General features: G+C 46.1%; 1 protein-coding gene across 3 annotated transcripts; it reads left to right on the forward strand.

Annotated features, from left to right (window-relative positions):
* The first annotated feature begins 1,944 nt into the window (after positions 1-1,944).
* LOC148815298 (membrane-spanning 4-domains subfamily A member 4A-like) lies at positions 1,945-13,608 on the forward strand. 3 transcript variants are annotated; one of them, XM_088905684.1, is made up of 7 exons: positions 1,945-2,015; positions 6,243-6,433; positions 7,216-7,326; positions 8,404-8,460; positions 9,253-9,396; positions 10,236-10,349; positions 12,142-13,608. In XM_088905684.1, the coding sequence occupies exons 2-7, from the start codon at positions 6,266-6,268 to the stop codon at positions 12,316-12,318; spliced, it is 771 nt and encodes a 256-aa protein (XP_088761810.1). In that variant the 5' UTR covers positions 1,945-2,015; positions 6,243-6,265; the 3' UTR covers positions 12,319-13,608. The 3 variants fall into 3 exon arrangements, with proteins under 3 accessions (XP_088761810.1, XP_088761809.1, XP_088761811.1); XM_088905683.1 differs by lacking the exon at positions 1,945-2,015 and adding an exon at positions 2,072-2,282; XM_088905685.1 differs by lacking the exon at positions 1,945-2,015 and adding an exon at positions 2,146-2,282 and having other exon boundaries at positions 6,247-6,433.
* The last annotated feature ends 6,495 nt before the right edge of the window (positions 13,609-20,103 follow it).

Consider the following 20,103-nt stretch of genomic DNA (forward strand, 5'->3'; position numbering starts at 1 on the left):
TTGTTTTAGGGAAGTAAGAGCGCAGCCCGAGTCGTGTCACACAGCGGCCCGGGGCGATCGCGGCTGTCGGTGACAGGTCGGGGCTCTGCGGCCCCAGTGACGCCCCGGAGGTCTGACCCCTCACACAGCTCCTTTGTGAAAGACGTAGCAAATCCATTGGACGGACTTTGGCACTGGATGCTTAACAAGTTTGAAAGAGTGCGCAATACCGGCGAGGTGAATTATTAACTACTAAACTATTATTATGGGGGAATAAATGCATTTTACAGGCAGCGCGGTGGCGCGGTTGTTCGAGTTGTCTCCCACAGTCCAGGGACATGCTGGGAGGTGAATTGGTTTCTAGGAAAACTGGCCCCGCTGTGAGGGTGTGTCTGTGTGTTGCCTGCCCGTTGCTTGTCTGGATAGGTTCCTGCATCCCCGCGAACCTGAACTGGGGGAAGTGGATAGAAAATGGATGAAAGGACACATGGTGCGAGAATACTCGCATGTTTCTCATTCTCTAACGGGAGACTGCGATAATTTTAGAGACAGACAAGAAGCGGGTAGACTGAGCTCGGCACACTATCGGTCCCTTCTGCGTAAGGTTCGAATTTATGAGCGGATAAGACAAACTACGCCCGATGAGGAAAACAGGTGTTAGTTCGGCGGAGACCAGAGTTTCAACCTCGCTACGACAGCGCCCTCTTGTGGTCACCTACCCACAAGGCGGTTAACGACGGTCTCCGGTCTCGCGAGTTTTGACCTGGACTGCGAAGACGTTCTGCTTTGAAAGCGGTAACTTCTCAGCCAGCAGGCAGACCTCCCGTTAACAAGACGTTGGCATTCCCAGTCCTTGTCCTGGTAGCCCCAGAGTTCTTGTGTTTTAGTTGGAGCTGAGCTCTTAATTACTTAATAGAGCTATTTACTGAATTAATTGCTGGAAATAAAACAGCCGTTTCAGGTTAACTCTGGGGAGTCCGCTCGTTGACTTTCCTACTATTGTTTTGTACTCTTTACCTTAAAATCACGAGATAATTATCTTAGGAATCCGGGAAGGCTTTTACCTCGATATAAAACGCAGTGTCTGTACTGTAATACTCAAAGCTGTTTACGGATCGGAAGGGAAGAGGCACAGTTTGTGAAGCTGTTATTGTGTCATCATTTCCTCTGCGAAATCAGTGTGAAATACTGCCTGTTCCTATTCTTATCATGTCTGTGGATTCGTCCAAGGTGCACAAGTTCCATTTCTCGAAAAGCAAATGTATAAATGCAGTCAACCCAGATTAGATAGATAAGAGTGCGCGGGACTGTGAAGGAAGTCCGACGTCAACGTCTAGAATCGTGCAGATTGTATAATCACTGCCCGTCATGACCAGCCCTGGCACAGCGAATCTGAGCGTCGATTTTAACTACTCAGACTCCACTACAATGGAACTCAGTTGTATTTTATTTCCACGGGTATTAACCTGCTTAATCTGGACAATTGAATGTTGAACTCTTTTTTTTTTTCATCAAACGTGTGTTTCTTAGTAGTTTACGGGTCCACGTTGTGTTATGTCATATCGAGATGTTCAGGTGGGCAGCTGCGTCAGCACAGGTAGGCTGCACAGGAACAAGTGAAAGGTTTATTCCTGTGCTGAACAGAGAAGAAAGACAACACAACGTTTCGGCAGTGGAGCACCCAGAGACCCTCACACCCGAAGAAGGCCCCACAGCCGAAACGTTGCGTTTCCTTTCTTCTCTTTTCAGCCTGGAATAAACCTCAGGATCACCTGTTCCTCATCATATCGAGTGTTGCGTTGTGTCTTTTACCTGCCTGCAAAGCAATTTTCCATCCGGGACAACGAAGTAGGTTAAGGTTCAGTAAGTTAAATGACAGAGCCAGGTGCTCAGCTAGCGAGTTCAATCCTGGAGTGGCCGCCCGTGTCAGCAGATACAGTAGATCGGCACCTTTACCGTCGTGAGTGAATACTACTTATAAAACACCACGTGTCTGCCAGCACCTCAGGTTACTGGAGGACAGCTACAGGCTACAGGTAAGAGGGAAATTAATACACCATGTAACTACTGTAGGCGGATGTAAGATCATTCCGCTTTAGATATACACAGTTTCTGAGCAGCAGTGTCATTTCCTTATTGTGCTATTTGGAAAAGGGGGGAGGGTTTTAATCTGATTCAGGAAAGAGACACATCACGCAGTTATTTATTTTGAGCCGACCGCTGTGTTGCCCATAGATCAGAGAAACTGGGGGAAAAGCAGGTACAGAGAGAGAACGGAAGAGGACGCGTTCGTTTGCTGAAAGGTACCGCTTTAAAATAAGTGTTAAAAACTGTTCTTCTTCCCGTCTGATGTTTTCTGTGTTCAATACGAATCTCTGGGGTCTTTCAATTCACTGGGAACAACACCCCAAGACGAAAGCGTCATGGAGCGAAATTGTAGTTTAGCCCCCTTGGCTGATGCCATGCGGGTTAAGGAGGCCAGGACCCCCCTGCAGGGTGACCGAGGGGCAGCTGCAGAGGTGGAGATGGGGTGGAGGTGGGGATGCAAGAGACGTGCAAGAGAGAGACACAGGGATCTCGCAGGTATTTATAGCGTTTGGGAGAGGAATGGATTGTCAGGAGCGATCGCTAATTACTGACAGCTGAGTCCGATTGAGGTTGTTGTCATTCCTCCCGAACTTTCGTTATAAACTCCAGTAACCGTTTAGGAGACCACGTTTGTCGGCGCTTTTATTTCATTTTTCTCGGACACCAGAGCTCAGAACCCTCAAACGGCAGCTGTAGAACGGAGAACATACTTCGGAAAAATAACGCCTCTTGTCACATCTTTCCCCATTACCTGTCCGTTGCGGTAAACGTGAGCGGGACGGACTGCCTGTGAACGCGCACACGGTATTTATTATTGTCTGTATTAATTCCACACTTGACACCAGCGGTAATTGTATGAACACGTCACGCCGGTCAAGTGCTATTATACCGTGAACGAAGTGAACGCGCTTATCAGGTTGTTTTATCGTGGGGACAGAGTAGCCGGGAAACTAATACGATAACTAAGGTTATTACTGCACCTAAGCCTTAAATGCAACGGCAAGTTTCACCGAATTCGTATACTGTACCTGCGATTAAAAACATGAGAACAACCAAGACGAGGCCCGAGCTCGTTTTTCTGTAGCTATATGATCTGAGACTCTCATCATCCTGTTTCATGAAATAAATAAAATGATAGGGGAGCTTGTTCCCTACTCCCACAGCTCTTTGTGTAAAGGGTGCCCCCCCCCTCCCCTTTTGGGTTTTTAAATAGAAGTCTATGTAGTTTTCACCTACGTACTGAAGCAATAATTCCAAGTCTATCCAAGTCTATCTTAGAAGGTCCTGAAAAACCAACACAAAAATCAACGGTACAATAAAAATCGATAACAGACGCGATCATCAGGGCGAAACGTTCGCTTAAAAACTTGAGGGGAAGAAAAGTCGCTCTGTGAAAAGGGCTATTCTCTAAAACTGTAGAAGAAATCTTTACAATTTTCCAAAACGTGCCAAGATCGAGCTGTATATCCTTTAAACAGAACCGGTTTTCCAGGTGACACTCAAGCGCAATGTTTGTGTATCGGTGCAATTTATTCAACAGCTCATTTCTAGGATAAACGAGGAAGACCTTGGAGAGATCGGTGAGGACGAATCGAACTGCTGATATAACGATACTTACTACAATAGCATATACTGTGGTATAAGCCTTTTTTAAAAAAATCCACAAATCCAGGGAAAACAGTGCATTGTGTTGATTTATTGCCATAAAATATTTATTTCCGTCCCTTTTAAAAGTAACTGAGGTTTTGGAAATAATCAAACTTGCCTTTTCCGGCAGTTCTGATTTTGCAACTGGGGTTTAGGAAATAACAAAATTCCGTTCTCGGCAGTTCCGATTTTTTTTAACATTACTTTATTAACCCTTTACAATTTCTTGCATTAGGAAATATCTTCTCGCAGACCCCAGCTTGCTCTCCATGAGACACCCAGGAGAGAGTAGAGTGCAGGGTCAGCCATTGTACAGCGCCCCTGGAGCAGTTGGGGTTAAGGGCCTTGCTCAGGGGCCCAACGGAGTAGGATTCCTCTGCCGGCTGCGGGATTTGAACCGGCAACCTTCCAGCCACAGGCGCAGAACCTGAACCACAGAACCACCACTCCGCTCCGTTTTGCAGTAAAACTTAGATGCCGCGCTAGAACTGGCCGTACCCGTCCGCTGGGATCATTTCATTTTTACTATCATCTAACACTTCAGTACATTGTGGAATTGGATAATTTACTTATACATTATTTCCGTAATATGCAACTTAATATTAACTATGATGAATCACATTAAACTTTAACAATGCTCAGCAGGAGAGTTTCAGATAAAGCAAAATGATATGCGACTATATCGAGTATATATAAAAACGAGAACTATACATCTATAAAATTCAAGCACGCTTTGCCACCTAAACGTACAGTTTCTGTACAGAAAAGAAAAATAAATATAGGGTATTTTACTGGGGATAACGGGGATGTTAGGTCAATTTAAATAACCACAGAATGAGTATGTTTTTGTAAGAGTCTGGGGATTGCACGGATCAGGGACTGCAGGTCAAACGATGGTAGTGTTTTCGCCTCGGTATTAGCCAGTTAGGGATATTAATCATAAGCTAAGATGTTCTGCACTGGAAAAGGTTTGAAAACGCGTTGTTAAGACTTCGTGAATATCTTTATATTCGGGTTCCTAAAGGCAATGTTTCTCTTTATAACTGGCACGAAGAGTCGTAGCGCTCCTTTGAGGGGTTCGTATATCTGACACTGAAGAGCGAAATCCTATACAGTACAAACTCCTAATTACCAGGTCTTATAGCCATCTTTAATCTTTCTGCACTGCTTCTACGTCAGTTAAAAGCTCATTTCTTTGAGTGAACACCTGATACTAAATGGTGGAAAGCAGCTGACTGGAAAGAGTTGAGTATTGGGAGCGTTTTGTAGTTCCGTGGGCATCAGAACAGAGTAAAAGATCAACCGGCTTTATCTAAATCCGTATGATCGTTCGCTTGTCGATGTTGTAATAACAGGCCTTCAAGAAAATTCCGTGACACAGAAGGTAAATCCTTATGTGTACAAAGTTACACCGCGGAAAACCAGCGACTGAGGCGGACAGATTTCACAGGCGTCTTCTCTTTATTGTGCACAACTCGTAACTGACACAGAAAGGCAAAAACCCAGGGCACCCAAGTGCCGTAAAGGGGTAACCTCCCCACAACCCAAAGCGCAGAAGCGTCGTAAACCACGAACGGAAGCTGTGTGCGACATAAAGTTCATCAGCAGGAAAAGACCTGGAAGCTTCTTGTGAAATTTACAGAATTAAATCGACGCAGAAGGCATTCACAGTTAATCTTGTTCACTTAACACAATACCCATCCATTTTCCAACCGACTCATCCAGTTCAGGGTCGGTGGGGAGCCTATCCCAGGGTACACTTCACAGGGCACACCCTGGACAGGATGCCAGTCCATCACAGGGCACACACGCTCACACCACACCGCGGGACCATTTGAGGACAATTATGCTGTGTTAAGTTGCGATGGACTGAAGATAAACCAATACAGTACAGAGGGTCAATTTGACCATTATTCAGGATCCCAGCCATCCCAGCCTCAAGCTGTTCTCCCAGCTGTGCTCTGGCAAGCGGTACTGTATTATCAAAGCACAGGCCACTAGGCTTAGGAACAGCTTCCACCCTACTGCAGCGTGAACCATAAACAGCTCATGCTTCAACTCACCTGTGCACTCTGCACTGTGTACTCGGCTCTCATGTATCTATTGTCCTGTGTGCTTATTGTTCTGGACTGTGTTGTCTGCTGTAGTGTGTATGTCCCAATAGAACAGCGTGAATAATCAATCAATCAATCAAAGTTAATTTATCAAATGCACAACAATACAGCGTGCAGCAGTAGTTGCTGGTAATGAAATGTCTTTTCTATGAGCTCACCGGGGGGAAGGGATGATAAAAGTTACAAAATAAGGTTACATAATGATAGATAGTGCAAAAGAAATGGAATAAAATGAACTCAGACAAAACTCAGTATGAATAGAGCTGCTATGTGTCCAGGGTGTATGGAGTATATTATGATCAAGTAGTGCAGTGTGCCGATTACTATGAAAACTGTATGTCCATGTAGACATTACGCTTTTCATTGTATCCCATTGTACACGGACATATGGCGAATAAACCCCCTCCTCTCCAGAAAGTCCTCCCACAGCCCAGAGCATGGCCACCTCCAATGGAATGACAATCATCACCCAGGTCTACCCACATGGCTGCAGCTCTGTGCCCGCTGCTGTTGCCCACACAGAGGGGGCGCCATCCTCCATTGCCTACTGCGAGTTGCCCACAAAACTGCGGCGCTTCCTGGCCGGAGAGCCCAAAGCCCTGGGGGTAAGAACAAACAGTTTTTCCATCCATCCATTTTCTAACCAGCTCTTCATCCAGCTCAGGGTTGTAGGGGAGCTGGAGCCTATCCCAGCAAGCAACAGGCACAAGGCAGGGTACACCCTGGACATTATGCCAGACCATTGCATGGCACACAGTCACATTCACACCAGACCTTGGGCCAAAGGAAACACACATGGAGAGAACCTGGAGAGAACATGCAAACTCCACACAGACAGCACCCCTGATCTGGACGTGAACTCAGGGCCCCAGTACTATGAGGCAGCAATGCTGACCACTGCACTACCATGCTGCCCACATCCAGTATAACTCACCTGAAAAAAACGAAGGAAGTCAAGAGTCACCAGTATCCTGGCAGTTTAATGTTGGCTTATACGATTCTGAGCAAGAACTCGTTTAAGACTCATCATCTGCAGTACATCTGTCTGCAGATGCTTTGGGTGAGTCCATGTTATTCTTGCAGTCAGTTCGTTAGTGTTGCTGGAAAAGAAACAGTTTGTGTGAGGATCTTTGGAGGCATTTGGCTGTTTTAGAAAGCTTGATCATGTTCGCAGGTCTGGCTGTACCATAGTCACTCAGGGCTGTACAAGCAAATTTTCCCGGGTCCAACACTGCACGTGGAAAAAAAGCCTCACATCTGGACACACTCACATGGTCACACACTCACACACACAGCCTCCTTCTTTCACACGCGCAGACACTCGCAGGTGTGGACACAGTCCAGCACTGGCCCTCCCACTCCAGTGACACTTTCACCTCTTCCACAGGTTGTGGAGATCATGATTGGCGTGGTGCTGTTCCTGTTCGGGATCGTGGAGGCTGTAAACTCAGAAAGCGTCGCTGTCTTCTCCGGAATTCCGTTCTGGGGGAGTATAATTGTACGTGGCAGCTGACAGCATCACCCCTAGAGCAGCTCCCTGGCTCATTCCTGGCTCATGAGGGAGGTTGCAACATCCTCTTGCTTACAGTCAGGCTGCCTGCCCCTCAGCCAGGCTATTAAAAAACACACTACAGCTTTTGGAAGGTGTTCTTTGTAAGGTGGACCAACAGGTAGCTTAAGAAGTACACTCATACCCTGGTATAAGAATGTTCAGTATACGAATTTTCGCTAATCCGAACATGAAGAATTGGTACCTTGTAATTCATTCTAAGAATGAAATTTCGCTTACCCGAATGTTGAAGTTCATGTTTAAAGTGGTTTTTTGTGTTTGTTTTGTAGTTGCTGTTCATTATGGGGTCTTAAGGAAGAGAAAAAGATTCTTTAGCCTAACAGTCAACAACAGTATGCGCATTGTGCTAGCCGATCACTTGGATAGCAATCTATTACGAAAGAATGAAAAATGTAAATATGATACCAATTATTTCACAGGGATAGTTGGCTGATTTGAGCAGGACTGCGTTGTTCACTAAGCTTGCTATAATGGCCTGTATGGTATTATATGATCAGGGTGGTTTTTGAGTGAATATGTCTTCGGTTCAGGATGGGGTGGAATTTCCCCCTTAACAAATAATGGGATTTTTATTTTTGATTTACGATTTCCCACCTTCGGAACAGATTCTCAGGAGCGAATTAGGTTCATATCCCGGGATATGAGTGTACATCTTTTAGGGTCCTGGCATCTTTTTAACTGCATGTCTGAGGCTGGGCTAACTTGGACTTTAATTCACCAAAAGCAGAATTGTTTACAAGTAGGAACATACGAAAGTTTCTAAACGAGAGAAGCCATTTGACCCATCGAGCCCCGTTTGGTAGTGATAGTCGTTCATAGATCTCAGGATCCCATCCAGCTGTTTCTTGAAGGAAGTCAGGGGTCTTTGTGACTTCCTCCTGTTCTCAGTTTTAGCCCTTCTAGAACTTTTGATTCATTTCACCTTGTGGGTTTGGCCAGTCTATGTCATTTTCCTGTTTCAGAAAAAGAATTTGTAATTCCTGTCTTCCTTCCTGTTCTCCGCAGTACATAGTTTCTGGGATTCTCTCTATTTTGGCCAAGAAGAAAGTCACCCCTTGCCTGGTAAGTGAGTGAGGTACTCACCCCTGTTTATTATGAACCCCTCTTTCATTGACCAGCCCTACTTAATTAGCAGTGAGAATCGGTCATTAATGCCTAACTTGGACTGGGGGATTCAAGAGCTGGAATGTTAAAACTTTGGCCTGGCCCTAAATAGAAGGTAAGTTTAACATCTCTCCACACTGGGCCAGTCATCCTGTGACAGCTTGGGCACTTTTCAAACTCTCGGAAGCACATCTCCAGATGCACTCTGGTCATGATCTGTAGCCTGAAGAGGCCTGAGTGGGGACCTGCCCAGGCTGTGAAGGAACAGGGGGAGGCTAAGTCTACTCCGGCCTGTGGAGGAATGTCAGAGCAGGACAAGGAGAAGGAAAGAGAAGGGCTCTAAGCAGAGTGGGAAGAGGGGGGGGGGGGTAAAGAGCTGGAAATCCTAGACATGGGCCCCTGTAGAAGTCTGCAAATCAATAGAAAGACATCTGCTAATCATTGAGAGCTAGAGGTAGCTGGGAACCTAGTTTCAGAATAGTCAAGAGAAGCCCAATCTCCTGGAGTTAGGGGCCCTGTAGCCCTGTGACTGGATGCAGACTGAAAGCTCTCTATGATCAGAGATGGTCAGTGAAATGGGCAGCACATCTCCTTCCTGTGCTTGATGTTGCTTGATGTGTATTCACTTCCTCTGGGCTGTGCATCCCGTTATCCCAATTGACCCATCCCTGGTGAGCCAGTAGCCCATTGGAGCTGTGAAGGATTCAGATCTCGGGCCTTCCACCTGAACCACTGCATTTCTTCCTGCAGGTGAAGGCTTCGCTTGGGATGAACATCTTCAGCACCATCACAGCTGGCATCTGCATCATCATGTATTCCATGGATATGTTCATTTGGTCTTATTATGACAACTGCTCATATTACGACCACTGCTACAATAACTATTTGTACCAGGCAAGTCTTCCTACTTTTCTGCTTTTGTGTCTTGCAAGGGAGCATGTGATCACAATAGCAGTGCTTTTCCCTAAAGCTACAGATCAGGCAATGTCATGGTGACCCCTCACCACAAGGCGGTGGTAGCTGTGGGTTAGATCCCACCGATTGCAAACAGCTACGAACAGGAGGGTGAGCTAAAGGAGACAGCAGAGGTGTCACAGCTGGAGGTTAGGCCAGGTTAGGCCAGGAACAGTGACCCCAGCTGGTCTCCCTGCATGACAGCAGTGCAGACACTGGTTAGCTGGAGCCAGTTAAAGGCAGCTGAAATCTGTGAAGATGTCCAGTCAGTCTCCCAGGAGAAATGAAGGATTCATGGAGTGAATCCCCTCCTCCTGAGATGCAAACTCCTGCTGGAAATCTGCAGGACGTTTCCTGAAAATCAGGCATTTCAAACACACCTGCAACCGTTTTGCTTTTCTTAACAGTCTGTTAAGATTATGATGCCTTTGGGCTCTCAATTACTCCACTTAACATTAACGTAGAGGAATTTGATTATTATGGCAAATGTAATGGACATCACAGTGGCGCAGTGATTATCATTGCTGCCTCACAGCACTGGGGCCCTGGATTCAATTTTGGACCCGGGGTGCTGTCTGTGTGGAGTTCGTATGGTGTCCCTGGGTTCATGTGGATTTGCTCCAGGTGCTCCAGTTTCTTCCCACAGTCCAAAAACATGCTGGTGGGTTAATTGGCTTCTGGGAGGACTGGACCTGGTGTGTGTTTATGTGCACCCTGCCTTGGGCTCGAGCTCCCCTGCGACCTAGCCTGCCAATGTTATGATTTTGTTGTCGTTCCAGACGAAGACTCGGGGAATACGAGGAGTGCTCCTGGTTTTCTCGATCCTAGCATTCTGCATCTCGATCTCCATCTCTGCATTCGCCTGCAAAGCAGTCTGCCATGACAGCCCACAGGTATGAAACTGCATACTGTACGGCACCTCAGTGGGTCTGACACACATCCCTCATGACTTCTGGTTATTTTAGTGTGAAAATGTTGAACGTCGTTGACTGACAAATAGCCAACGTAGCATCCTACCACAAAGAGAGTGACAATATTGAACCAAGTAGTTATGGACCAATAATTCTTACTTATGTTACATTCAAGATTGCGTAAAACTCAATTAGCATGAAACTAGAGGTTCATCTATAACGCAAAAGGACACTAGGGAACAGTCAACATGGATTTCAAAAAAGGTAGATCTTGCTTAACTAACTCGTTAAAGTCCTCTCATACAAGAGTCATGCTTAAATTGCAGACTGGTGGCATTCAAGGTAATAAATGTTTCTGGTTTCTGGAGTACAGGTAAGGAGCAAATCCTTAAATTAAGGTCGGGTGATTAGTGACATACCACAGGGCTCTGTACTAGGACCACTGCTCTCCCAAATTTGTATTAGTGATCTGTATCCAGGTGTAGTTAGTGAACTTAAACTAAGATTTGAAGACGATAACAAAATTGGAGAATTGGCAAAGTTGATTTATATAACATTTGAGACTGGGTCAACACCTGGTAAAGGATTTTTCATGTAGACAAGTGCAGGGTGTTGCATTAAGGTAGCACAAACTAACCACAAATATAACATTGGAAAAGCTGCAAAACCGTTTTAAAAAAACTAAGCATAAATTAAAAGACACTTACATTTTCTTAAGATATGGGTGCATACTCCCAGCCCTTAAGGGTCCAAATTGAGCCAGTTTTCTAGGTCTCTATAATCATCAACAACTAGAGATCTTTGGGAATATTCAGTGTCATCGGATTTGCCAAGTGCTACTCAGTGTGTGTGTCCACTCCATCTGAGTCCGTTGCAGGGTTTTGCTCCTACCTGCTCTATTTCACAGTCCACTGGATGGATCTAACAATTCTGTGTCTGACTGGAGCAAAGGTCTGTAACGGACTGGACTGGAAGGGTGACAGGTTGAGTAAGCCAGGGAAACGGACACCAGTGCATGCTGTGTTCGTGCAGAAGATTTGAAAATGGTATCCAACCTGCCTTCAACTTGAAGTGCATTGTGGATGACTTTGTAAGCTGGTTCACTATTCCTGTGCTCATACATGTCATGCCGAAGAATAACAGAACACAGAAGAATAAAAATAATGTCATAAAGCTCCCCACGTCCTGGTCCTGGTGACTCAGTGTCCAGGTTTTCACTCTAACCAGACTCTTGGTTGCATAATTTAACCCTTTATTGATCTAATACTGTAATTGATTAGATCTGTTTTAAAGCTTTCCGCACCTAAAAAGTCGCAGTATTCCAGTTGTGAATATTTATTTAGGATTTAAACAGTTTCAAAAAAATCTGGAAAGGAAACCAGCTGATTCTGGGGTCATCTTGTATCTAAGAACCTGGACCTCGAATCTCGGGAAGGTGTGTTACTGTCGTTGGTGGTTTCTGGACGTGGTGTAATCCCAACAGCCAGTATCAGATGGGAGGGGAGCATCAGAGGTGCGGATTGGAGCTGAACTACAGTGGTTCCACTTCAAAACGAATCTCGGGCCATTTCCCTGTTACAGCCAGCTGGCTGTCAGAATGGGCGCAATGGTGTGGAAGACGGTCAGGGGGCCTGTTTTTGCAGTAGCCACCGATCAGACGTCTGCAGCTGATCTGCAGTAGTTTTTGCATCTCTTGTCCGCAGTGGGTGTGGGGGGGACGAGGGGGGATTCCGGAATAAAGAAATAATTTCTTCCCTTTTCTCGTCTCTTCCAGTATGTGATGGAGATTCCGAACCCAATCCTACCTCAGCCTGGCGACCCTGAGGTCCCTGTGCTCATCCCAGCATTGTCCGGCCACGCTCTGAATGTGAACGGCTGCGTGCCTGGGACAGTGCAGCATATCTACGGGAACATAACCCCTAACGCCCCCCCTCCTCAATACACCCAGTAATCCGACAGCACCCCAGTTTCTAGGACAGGGCTTCAGATTTCCACTTGCTCCTTCTGCCTCTAAGAGAATCACTTCCACTCCTGTAGCCCCGCCAAGCTTCAGCTGCCCACAGCACACCTCGGGAACATCCCCACTGATCCAGGATAGGTTTCTGTAGCGCGTACAGTAGGGTCTACAGGTTTCACATGCGAGATTTTACCCATTCGAGATTCCGGCTGGCGGATGGGGCCTTGTACAGAAGACGAGGAGAGTGGGATGACACCGGGCTGCAGGTGGTTAAGCCCAGCTTTCGAATCGGTGGCGCCACAGACTCGGATCCTGAGACCAATCTAGTGTGAGGGAGCCTCCCCCTGCCCCCTGCCCCCTGCCCCACATCCGCACCTCAGCCTGGCCTGGTGTCTGCACGTGTAAGAAACGCTCCAGGTTCTGTGTCAGCAGGGTGGGGAATGACTTCAAGCCAGCGCATTAGTACTTCAATTACCATATAAGAGAGTGTTACTTATGTCTTTAACCATACAACACTATATACTGTAGTATACTATGCACCACTATAAGGGGTGGAGTTGGTTGTGTGTGAATGTCGAGACCCAACTGTATCCTTATGATGACATTTTAGACTTAAAACAGGCCCGATCATTTTAGTTGCAACACAAGGGGTGTTCAATAATCTGTACTATTGCTAAATGTTCGCAACAGCACCATGCTGCCATGCTAGGGTATTGCTGCAGAAAGTGTGGTTCTGCAAGTTGGACAGGGTGCCCCCTGGTGGTCTGATAGGGCATCTTTCCCCCTCTATTGCTTAGCTTCTGTGATGTGAGGAGCTCGGACTTCGAGGGGGTCCCTTACTGTTTACTGCTCACGCTGGCTACATCAAATCCCCCCACAGCTTAAAACGCGTTCTTCAGAATCAGACATTCTTATATCCCAAGCTGTACAAACCCTGTGCAGGTTCTGTGACCTGGCAGCTGTTGGGAAAGGGAGTGCAGGAAAACAAAACAAAACAAGCAAGCTGATCGGTTGCACACGTCGCTGAGCACCAGAGAGCAACGTTCCCAGCTGACATGAACACCAGGAAACACGGCAGTCCCTCCAGATCGGATTTAAACAAACACACTTCCCTAATTTGCAAACCAAAGTTAATGAGTTGCATTCAAAGGCTCAGATCCAAGCTGCCTCACTGGGACAAAGATTTCTCTTTTTTTTTTCCCCTCTCATCGCTAGATGCTCTCTGCTTGTAATTTTGCACCTGGCTGGTAAATAAAGTCTTGCCTTAATCTGGGGTCTAGCCTAGTCAGACATCTGTGTACTCCTTTCAGTGCTCAATCACACCTGCGCCCTTCTCCAGTCAGAGACCGGGAGGTGTTGGCGAGAGAGGAGTGGGTTCTGCTATACGACCGGAACACCAGCAGGAGCAGTTTGCTCGTGTTTCTTCTGTGACATCTGATCCTTCTGTACTGCTGTTTTGTAGCTGTACTTTTTTTTTTGCATTCTTCTTACGCATTTTTCAAAGCAAGAAAGGAAGAGAGTCTGGGTGAAGCATTGTGTGCACTGCCCTGAAAGGAAGGATTGCAATCTCTAAATGTTACTTTCCCCCCTCCTCCACCCACCCCAACTCGTGTTGAGAGAGATTTATTTAGGCATCAGTGACCCAAAGTATACTGCCTCTCCCTGCAGGTAAATTATCCAGAGTATGGTTACCCGCCATACAAAAGTGCTGCTGTTTTCACAAGCACACTTGCCTGAGTGGCAAATTAGTGACAGACCACGTGGAATTAAAAATGTGCTGGGAAATCATGGGCAATTGAATTAAGAAAAACTAAGTAGACGACTGCGGCGTCGTGTTTGGAGAGAATTAAAAATGGCAGGAGTAGACTGAAAATGCCAGGACTACCCATCCAATCGTATTCCAGCTGCTTATCCAATTCAATTCTGCCGGGCAGCAGGAGCCCATCCTGGTAAGCGACTGGCACCGGGCAGGGTACACCCTGGACAGGACACCAGTCCGTCACAGGGCCACACACAAGATACAGGCACACTCCCTAGAGCTGATTAGCCTACCAGAATTGCTTTGGACTGTGGGAGGTAACCGGAGCACCCGGAGGAAACCCACGCAAACACAGTGAGAACATGCAAACTCCACACAGACAGCACCCAGGTCTTTAACTGAACCCAGCGCTGCAAGGCTAACCACCGAGCAAATACACATTACAAGCTGGCCCAAACCTTCATTCGCGAGAGCTGTATTCTTAGCAGAGTTGGTCATTTCTCCTGCCCACTGAGAGCTGGTGTACGTAGAGCGTACTGTGGCTGGCATACTATGGCTGGCGTCGCATCATCCAGGTGGGGCTGCACACTGGTGGTGGTGGAGGGGAGTCCCCATTACCTGTAAAGCACTTTGAGTGGAGTGTCCAGAAAAGCGCTATATTAAGGAATTAATTTAAAAATGCGAGCTGTTGCAAGGCAGTTTTCCAGTAGATGGCGATGTTTCCTAATCCTGTCCGATTTCCACAGCTGAAAGGATGTTGTGATTTAACGTGGAAGAAATACCGTTCGTCACACATCCAGCCAAAGCTTGGTTTTAACTTGGAGGTTGTGGACCTCGGCAGAAAGATGCAGGTCCTGTTGGCGTTTGGACCACCAGGACTGCAGTTGTACCCCCATGCCCCAGAAAGGGTTGTTAAGTCTGCACTGCTTCAAATCTTCCATTAGGAGGCTGAGGGAAGACAGGCATTGAAACGTTCTATTGCCCCAGGTCTGGCAGCGTCTCTTGTTCTCCAGGGACGGGATTTGCGGATTACTTTTTACACCATTCTTCTGTGTTTTTCTTCCTGTTGGTTTCTGCAGGTGTCAGAGTCATCTGTTCTGGTGTTGTGAGGCCTGCGTTGTCTCTATAGTAACACGGCCTGTCGCTTAAGCGTAAAACGCTGCATTCGTAGCACAGAGGACTTCAGTTTCCCAGCACACATGTGAAGCCTCGGTTTTCTGTATAGCACTTCAGGGAGAAAAAAATAACTATACCTTATGGTATAGTATACGGGTCCTTCAACCTGAAAATCCTCTCCTCGGGTTGGGGATTAACTAAGATTCCAACATGACAAAAATTGCAGTCCCAAATCAACTTCAGACGATAGTAGTTCAGGTGGGTAGCTGCGTCAGCATGCGTAGGCTGCAAAGGAACAAGTAATAGGTTTATTCCATGCTGAAAAAAAGAAGAAAGAGAACACAACGTTTCGGCCGTGGAGCCTTCTTCAGGTGTGAACTTCAGACGATGCCTCGCTGTATCCCGACACACTGCGCCGAAATTCAACCTTTAGGGTGTAATAATGGAGCACGACCACAAGAGGGAGCTCCACTCCCATTCTTCTCCCCACCTCCTTCCTTCGCGTGGGGCTGCTGTTGTCTAGCGACGGTGCGGGAGAGCTGTGGTAGCGGTGCGGTAAACCACGTAGGTTTTTTTTTATGCAGTTATGGACTTTTCTAGCTTTCCAAAAAATTTCCTTCTAAAACGGCTACAATAAGTAATTGTACACTGGGAATGTATACTGTAACATGAACACTGAGCATCTGTTTAAATAACACTTATACACCACTGCATAGACACTTATTGAAGCCAATATATATACACCTGGTATTCAGAAACTTGCTGTAGACACTGTATATAATCACCTGGTGTTCAGACACTTACTACTGACGCTGTATAGAAACAGCTGGTGTTCAGACACTTACTGCTGACACTGTATATAATCATCATCTTCACTGGGCACTGGGGGACTGGGGCTGTCCAGGACCGGTGTGGAGACCTCTGATTTAGGGTGACCTATAAGACTAACTGGACTGGAGCTACCCAGGAGCACGTCTGGAGAATCCCCAAGGTTTAGATCTATTGCACATACTGTACACCTACAAAACATTATATACACACACACACGGTGTTGAGATGCTTATTAGACCCACTGCAATGATCTCATTGCAATGTCTTGGTCACAATGGTTTTGCATCTGTCTTGGAACCCAGCATCACATCCTGACAGCGCATCTGAGCTCAGATGACCGTTTCACTGCCAGAAAGAACTTGTCTCATAGGGCAACATATTTCCTCATAAGCTCAGCTTGTCAAAACCCTTTGGCAAGAGTACCATTCTGGTACCGTTTCTGAAAAGTCTGCCAGGTTTTTTTTTTTGGTACAACCTTAAATGTCTTAGAAACTGGCTCTGGAATTCTCATTTGAGAAATAAAATGAGGCGAGAAAGGTTAAAATCAATACTTATTAACTCACATTTATGGTACAATCAAGTTGTCATTTGATACAGCGCGAAAATTGTAAAGGATCACAGCAAATTGACGTAACTGTACAATTTCCTAATGAGCATTAGAAAAATAGCACTTCTTTTTTCTTTGCTTTAAGCTTCTAATACATATTTAACCACATAAATACCTTAACCTTTGTCAGCAGCACTTTACAAAGTATTTCATCGACACAGCAGCAGTTATCTTTAAACAGATTGGACCTCTGAAACAGTTTTTGTTGTTGTTTCAAGACAGCAGACTAGGACAGACAAATTCCTCACACTCATAATATTTTTTTTACAATCCCTCCTGTCAGGATTGGGCTCCTCCTTGGTGTTTGGTTGTACCTGAAATTGACATTGACTTCCATTCACCTTGGATCAAAACAACTGGGCTCATGTGATCTGTCCCTCCATCGCAGCGATTTCTGTCCAGCCTGTGGTCAGCTTTAAGAAATAATCCTCTATCCTGTGATTTCATTTATCTCTTGTGTAAACTTTGGCACTTATGAAGATGCAAAGTCAGTATACATGCAACAGGGGCTCCCAGTTCTCTTCCTGGTGCCCTCTCACCTGCTGGCTCTCATTCCAGCCTACCGTCATTAGATCACTGAAGCCCAAGGTGCTTATTTGAAATATTCGCATTTTGTTTCTAGTCGCAACTTTTGGGATTTTATTTCATTTACAAAATACGATGGCTGAAGCTCCCACATAAGAGCTGGGGGAAAAAAAAAACAGTTCAAATGAATCTTCTGAAGTCGATGAAGGGTCTGACTGTGTCACTGAGGGCTCGGCTGGAACAAAAACCCCAGCAGGTGTGTGGGGGTCACCAGGCCCAGGACTGGGAACCACTGACATACGGTATCTGACCATCCGGGAGTTGTGTGCGAAATAGCAGAGCTATTGCTCCCTTATTTATTCAGACGTAATAAATATTCCACAGATGATCTAGTTCCCTGAACACACATTTATTCGAACTTATTATTCCTAAGATGTGGTACAGCAAAAAGTCCCACTCAGCTCCTGGAAGAGCTGGTATCTTCTGGATTTTGTTCCAACCTGAGCAGTCAATTAAACGACTAACTTTTTTTTTCTTAGTCAGACGTTTAACGGGTGTTTCCTAAGGTCTATGACAGGTGATTACTGAAAAAATTGCACATCCGTTAAAGTTCAATCACCTATAAAATGCTTTTAAGCGTGGTTAGAAGTATTTACAATTACGCTGTTAATTAGATAATTAGACCAGCTACATAAGACAGAGCTCAGGTAGAACCAAGATCCAAAAGCTACCAGGTCCTGCCAGGAATTGATTTTGAGGCCTCTGTGGGAGAGTGTGATTCAAGAGCACCAGACGTCTGGTCTGTTTTACAAGAATGGGGCTGCCGAACTCGCAGATCTCCCTCTCACAACTGCTACGCTACAGACTTCACTCCAGCCTGCTGTGCTTCGCTGGTGTTTGGCTGGATCGGGAGTTCTGTAATGGAACGGACTGGAACAGCTTGATAGACCATTGACTGGACCAGTGGCAGTGGAGTACTGCTCTGGCAAGTATTGTCTGGAGTCTCTTCTTCTGCCAAAAAAATAGACACCATCAGGTGGAAAGGGGCAGGACAGAGATTTGGAATGTCTGGGGTGTTTTCTGTTAGTGGAGTGTCTGAGGAGGATATTTTTCTCATTTCAATCTATAACAAAGAAGGCATCTTATGTGGGATACCACTGGAAGGATAGTGGAGGGAGACTGAAGAGGGAGTCAAAAGACATGTGCATGGGAGAGAAAGGGATCACATACAGTATTTATAGTGCTTAGGATAGGAAAAGACGTCAGGGGTGATTGCAAATTATTGACAGCTGAGTCTGAACTTGGCTGTCATCCCTAAATCAAAACTTGATCAAATCAAACTGTATCATTGGTTCTGTTTCTCACAGGCAAACCCAGGCCACCTCTGTCCCAGGTAGTCCATGAAACACAAGATGGGTGGGCCCTGGGCTTCAGGATGTCACTTCTGAAGAGGATTTTGGTGTCAATGGATTTATCCACTCAAAAGGCCAACTGAACAACAGGAATCCTAATGGAAAGTGCAACTGGTAACACCTTATTTAGAGTATTGTGTACAATTTTTTTCACCACAAATCGAAATTGACATTGCAGCATTGGGATGAGATCAAAGATCAGCAACGGATCTAATTTGCAGTCTCTAAGCATGTAGATTCCTAATAATTTAGACAGCTCCAACCCAGAAAACTACCTCAGAACCTCTGAATAAACTGGGACCTCAGCTCACAGGTGGAACATACGAGTCTGGGCATTGAGGACTGAATTCAAACATTGCTTTACGCAAAGGGTGGTGGGTGTCTGGAACAAGGTGCCCAGCCATGCTGTTGAGGGTGATTCCCTGGGTTTGTTCAAGTAATGGCTGGAACAAATCCTCAACACATCCAAAAGAGTTAGACCTTTCACCTGAAATGGCTCAAACGTAGGTTTTGATGACTTGAACAGTTAACTGACGTTAAACTATGTTAAAAAGTGAAATGCACTAGGAAAATCCTCTAGGTGTAACACGTTTCACTTCAGGGGCCTTCCCTGTTCTGACCACTTCGGTAAATTAAAACAAATTAAAATTAAAAATGATTCCAATGTGCACTGAAGTCATGTGGAAGATTTGATTCGGTACAGCAGTGAAGGATATTGCACTTATACATTGGATATAAAACACTTAATTACTCTTGTATTTGATACACTATATACATTTTACCCGCCACACACGCTGGTCTCAGTGTGCGAGGAAATGGACCAGCCAGTGGATCTGACTCACAGTCAGGACTGGTCTTGTACAGTTGGACCCCCAGACTAGAAGGAATTGTTGGATTGCCCTTGGAATTGCCAGAGGGAGAGAGAGGGCCAGTGGCCAGCGGGCGGGAGATTCCCAAAGGAATTGCACTTTTACTTCACTGCTAATGGAAGAATCGTCCAGTCTGGGCCGGTCCCAGAGAGTGTCGGTGCAGGGGGACACACCAGCCACACTTGCGTCTGCAGTTCCTGAGGAGGGAGGTTTTTGGTCCCCAGGAAAGGATTGCAAGATTTCAGAGGGGGAGGGGCAGTGGAAATGTCCCTGGGGGGTTGGGGGGGGTCAAAGCTGAAATGATCTGAGCATGCCTGGCCCACCCCAGCATCACCCTCGCATCCCTACTGCTCCCGAAGCTCGTCCCGAGCCCGTCGTGCAGTGTCCTGGTGTGAATGCTGATTGCTGGGTGTTCACCTCGGTCCGTGCACGGACCCTCGCACCTTACTTGTTCCCGAAAAAATCTTACTCCCGATGGATGAGGCAAGAAGGAATTGGAAGGCTAAGTCCTCCAAAGGGCCAAAGCACCACCTGCAAACAAAATCCAGCTTAACAGCAGGAATAGTGAGCTGATCAATCAATACACGAATACGAGCAAGTGGAAATCTGGGATCACACAGTCACCTCAGCCCGTTAGCAGCTGACACTTGCTCTAGCTCA

The sequence above is a fragment of the Atractosteus spatula genome, chromosome 25, assembly GCF_055471065.1.
Source record: "Atractosteus spatula isolate fAtrSpa1 chromosome 25, fAtrSpa1.hap1, whole genome shotgun sequence".
Lineage (NCBI taxonomy): Eukaryota > Metazoa > Chordata > Actinopteri > Semionotiformes > Lepisosteidae > Atractosteus > Atractosteus spatula.